A 4,764-nucleotide genomic window follows, 5' to 3' on the forward strand; every position below is an offset into this window, starting at 1 on the left:
ATCCAAATACAAACCAGGGTGAAATGTGAGGATGTTATCAGCTATTTGAAAGCAGCCAATGATTACTTATTGTCTATATACAGGGTAATTCTTAAATGCCTTAGTATTTCTTATGAATTTATCCATGATTGTGTCTTTAACACAATTTTATCTCTCCCTCTTTTTTTACATTTCCTCCAAAAAGGGTTTTTAACAAGAGAGAAAAAAACTCTCTCTCTTTCCCCTTCCTCCCTCCCTTGCTCTCTTCTATTTATTCATTAACTTGTAATTTGCCCATTCAGAGAACAAATTTTTAAATGAGTTGCTTCCCTGAAAGTGCCAGGCTATTTCATGTCTCTCTGCATTTGTTCACTCAGATTCTGATTCTGCCTAAAATACCTCATCCTGTAACTTATTTATATTGTAAGACTCAGTTGAATGATTATTTCTTTGATGCATTTACCAAGCATTTCTCTATATTAATTTCTGTTTTACATGTGTCATTGAGTGTGTATCTGTGTCATATTGTTATTTCTAAAAGCATGGGCTTATGTCTAGTAGCCTGTGCCTATACTGGAATTTCAGTATGATTATAGAACATTTCCTAAAATCATCAGACATTTTAAATATTAAAATGTTGGGTTGAGTACAAAATCTGATATTCCTCATCTGTACGTGAGACAGCCTAGTGGTTAAGGTCATGTCATTGTAATCATACAGGACTTGGCTTTACTATGGTTCTGATTTCATCAATCTCTAATTTGGAAATGTTAGTTAATTTGTCTAAAGTACAATGTCCTCTGTAAAATTAGTGACAATACCTAAACAATCTTAGTATTGTCTTATATGTTAAATGGGATATTTGAAAATACACTTAGCAAATTTCCCAGCACCAGGTAATATTCAATAAATTGTTACTAGGAATATTCCAGACTGATTGTTCAGGCTTCAGGTTAAAACTAATCAGAACAAAACCCCACTAAATTCTTGGCCATTTCCATCTCTTCAACTATGAGCAAAATGTTTGTGAACATCTCATGTTTTCTGGAGAGTAGATGTCAGTGTTTCCCTATAATAAGCCATATATCTGATATTCCACCTCAATTTCTCCCTTCCCTTCCCTCCTATATTTAATCTATCAATTACCATTAAAACTCTTCTAAGATGTAATCCACCCACATCTCCAAAACAACTTTTACTTTTTATTTTATTTTTATTTTTTTGCTTTTTAGGGCCACACCCAACAGCCCTGGGAATATGGAAGTTCCCAGACTAGGGGTTGAATCAGATCTACTGCTGCTGGCCTACACCAGAGCTCACAGCAATACTAGATCCTTAACCCACTGAGTGAGGACATGCATTTAACCCACATCCTCATAGATATCAGTCAGATTTGCTATCTGCTGAGCAACAACAGTAACTCTCTGAAACCACATTTTCAAGGTTACTGTCACCTTCTCTGAATAGCTTGCAACAATCTCACAGCTTTCACTCTTGCTGCCATAGAGTCCTTTGCAATTACAGAGTTACCTTTCCAAGCCTAAATCACATCATTCCCCTATTCAGCTTAATCCTATCACTCACTTCTCATTGTATTTAGTCCATTATTCAGATTCCCTATTATGACCTATGTGGTCTTGCACATTCTGGCACATTTCCACCACATTTCCCACTTATTCCTCTGCTCCCCCCTAACCATCACAGCACAGGTGTCCTAATCTCAGTGTAGTTCTCTCAGCTCTTCAAAGGGCCAGAGCTCTGACATCCTTCTCTGCCTAAATGTCCCCCATCAGAGGTGAAAGAGACCTTCCCCAATCACATGAGTATCATGTTCTGTTTTTTAACATTCAAAGAAAATGTCTCAATTTTTATTATGTATTTCCTATTGTTTACTTTTTAAAACATCTCCTCCCAGAGACTCTCATCCCATCCCCAAGGACTTAAATCTGTCCATGTCTGTCTGCTCACCACTCTTCTTTTAATCCCTTCACTCGTGTTAGCCTGTCCCCACATTTCCATGCCCTAATATGGGGTCAGAGCCCTGCCACAGTTACTGTCATTTAGAGTTAATAGAAAGTTTTATTTATATTATTTCATTTAATCCATATTGTCAAAACTAAGTAAATATTAATATTCACATTTGCAAAAGAGGAAATTGGGTTTCAGAAAGGATAAGATTTCAATGTCATTTAGTAATTTATGGGCAAACTTGGTACTTGACTGAGGACCAGTTTTTTTTTAATATGGAAAAGCCTAGCTCTCCTCATCTCACCTTCTCACATTCCTCACAGTTACAGCTTCCCTGTATCTCCATGGTTGGTGGAGGGAAAAATTTAATGGTAGGTGAGAGATAAATGTGTTGTGAATGTAGAATTTCCAGAGACCTTGGTGGATGATAGGTCAGAAAAGTTGGGTGTAAATTTTGGAATTGGCAATGAAAACAGGGAACATTGAGATCTGACACTGTTAAGTTTGGATGTGGTTATGAAGAATAAGTGCAAAGTATTAGATAAAGCATGATGTTTAGACTTAGACTTGAATGTGAATTCTGACCTGCTACCAGTGGAAATGTGATAAGTTACTTAATACCTCTCCAAAACTCAGTTTATTCATAACTAAGATGGGTATTAAAGCATATGTAAAGAGGTTATATAAGAACTTAATGTACCCCATGTATGGTCTAGCTTATAATATTGTATTAAAAATTGTATCTGTTACTATTATTGCTAGTCAGAGAAGGTAAAAGAAGGAAGGTTCTAAATAGACCATGGAATCTGACCAAGTGCTTTTTTTCTCCAAGAAGAGTTCAGCCTTGTGTTTTCAACATGGAAGTAGAAAACCAAACTCGAGTCACCATGTTCATTCTGGTGGGTTTCCCGGGGCCCTGGGGTATGCGTGTAGCAGTGTTCCTTTTGTTCTTTGGAGCCTATATTCTGACAGTGGCTGAAAACATGATCATCATTCTGTCAGTTCAGTGGAGTCGGCCCTTGCACAAGCCTATGTACTTCTTCCTGGCCAACCTGTCCTTTCTGGAGACCTGGTACATCTCTGTGACTGTACCCAAATTGCTGTTCAGTTTCTGGTCCATGAGAAACAGCATCTCCTTCACTCACTGTATGATACAACTTTACTTCTTCATTGCACTCATGTGCACAGAATGTGTGCTTCTTGCTGCCATGGCCTATGACCGTTATGTGGCCATCTGCCTCCCACTCCACTATACCACATCTATGAGCCATGGGATCTGCTTCCGCCTGGTTCTTGGTTCCTGGATCATTGGCTTTGGAATCTCCTTGGCTAAGATCTACTTCATTTCTCAGCTCAGCTTCTGTGGCCCCAATGTGATCAATCATTTCTTCTGTGACATCTCTCCAGTACTTAACCTCTCCTGCAAGGACATGTCCATAGCTGAGTTGGTGGACTTTGTTCTGGCATTGATCATCTTCCTCTTCCCCCTTTCAATCACTGTCCTATCCTATGGATGCATTCTGGCCACCATTCTACGCATGCCCACAGGGAAGAAGAAGGCATTTTCTACTTGTGCCTCCCACCTTGTGGTTGTCACCATCTTCTATTCAGCTACCATATTCATGTATGCCCGGCCCCGAGCCATACATACCTTCAACATGAACAAAGTAATTTCTATCTTCTATGCCATTGTCACACCAGCTCTCAACCCTTTCATTTATTGCCTAAGGAACCGAGAGGTCAAAGAGGCTCTGAAGAAACTGGCCTGTTGCCAGTCCATTCACTCTGACTAGTCTGTTACAATTGATTAGAAAGAAGTGATTTGATTTTGTGCCTGCTATTCTGTCCTCCATCCTTTCTCCTTTAAGGCCTCAGCTGGATATTACTTGTGTTAATGTGACATCACCACATCCACATCAACCACAGCTCTTTCTTGTGTCCTGAGGTCTGCATCTATGCATGTGTTTGAGTTCTAAGGTCATATCCCTTGAATTGAGAGTTCTCATTGTTTATGATCCAAATGGGGTTTCCAAGAATGTGAGTAAATTCCTGAGTTAAGTGGGAAAAAGGGATGGCTGAATTTTATTAGCTATTTTAGGATCTAGCAAGCATTAAAACCCCTGGAGAAACAGATTTGGTGATGGCTTTCTGACCTCTCAGATTTCTGACTGAGGCAGAGTTATCAGCTTTTTTAACAGTCCCATTCTGGATATTTTGTCTGTAGTTAATCTTGCTGGCAAAGGCTAGAGACTATTCCTCTAGGGATTTCAGCAATTTTTTTGTAAGTGCCTATTTCTGTATACTGAATAAATATCTGCTGGACTGCTTTCTGTTATCTGTGAATGAACTGTGAATTTTACAATTTTATTTTGTCTTCTGCTAGAACTCATATTGTTGTTTTGTACTGAATTTCATATTTCACTTCTAGATGTCACAACATATTTGTGTCCTCCAGTGGGTGAGCATGAAATCAATGATAAATAAATAAATATCATCAAATATGTTATTTGCTAAAGAAATGTGCCCTAATCAGCCCTCTTTTCTTCTGATATCAGTATCTCTCACTTTTCTTCAGTTTTCTTTTACTTCCCCTGGCCTTCACTCTCTCACCTCATATACAAATAACTAGCCCAATGTCAGGAACTGACAGATTTTCATCCTATGCCCACAGTGACTCAATTCTCCTACTTGTCATTCTGACACCTGCCCATATACACCTTACCTTTTCAATCAAGTGAGCCCACATAGTTGTAGAAGGGTACATAGTTATGCCTACACTTGGTTCATAGTTTTAACAATGGAAAAGGAGCTATACTT

The 4,764-nt window shown here is 38.6% G+C and overlaps 1 protein-coding gene across 1 annotated transcript; it reads left to right on the top strand.

Annotated features, from left to right (window-relative positions):
• Positions 1 to 2,804: 2,804 nt before the first annotated feature.
• Positions 2,805 to 3,740, top strand: LOC110258605 (olfactory receptor 6B1). Its single transcript, XM_021081896.1, has one exon. The coding sequence runs from the start codon at positions 2,805 to 2,807 to the stop codon at positions 3,738 to 3,740; it is 936 nt and encodes a 311-aa protein (XP_020937555.1).
• Positions 3,741 to 4,764: the final 1,024 nt, after the last annotated feature.

Source organism: Sus scrofa, unplaced genomic scaffold (genome assembly GCF_000003025.6).
Source record: "Sus scrofa isolate TJ Tabasco breed Duroc unplaced genomic scaffold, Sscrofa11.1 Contig2507, whole genome shotgun sequence".
Lineage (NCBI taxonomy): Eukaryota > Metazoa > Chordata > Mammalia > Artiodactyla > Suidae > Sus > Sus scrofa.

Coding starts and splice junctions, on each gene's coding strand:
- LOC110258605 (XM_021081896.1), top strand. CDS start 2,805: ATGGAAGTAGAAAACCAAACTCGAGTCACCATGTTCATTCTGGTGGGT.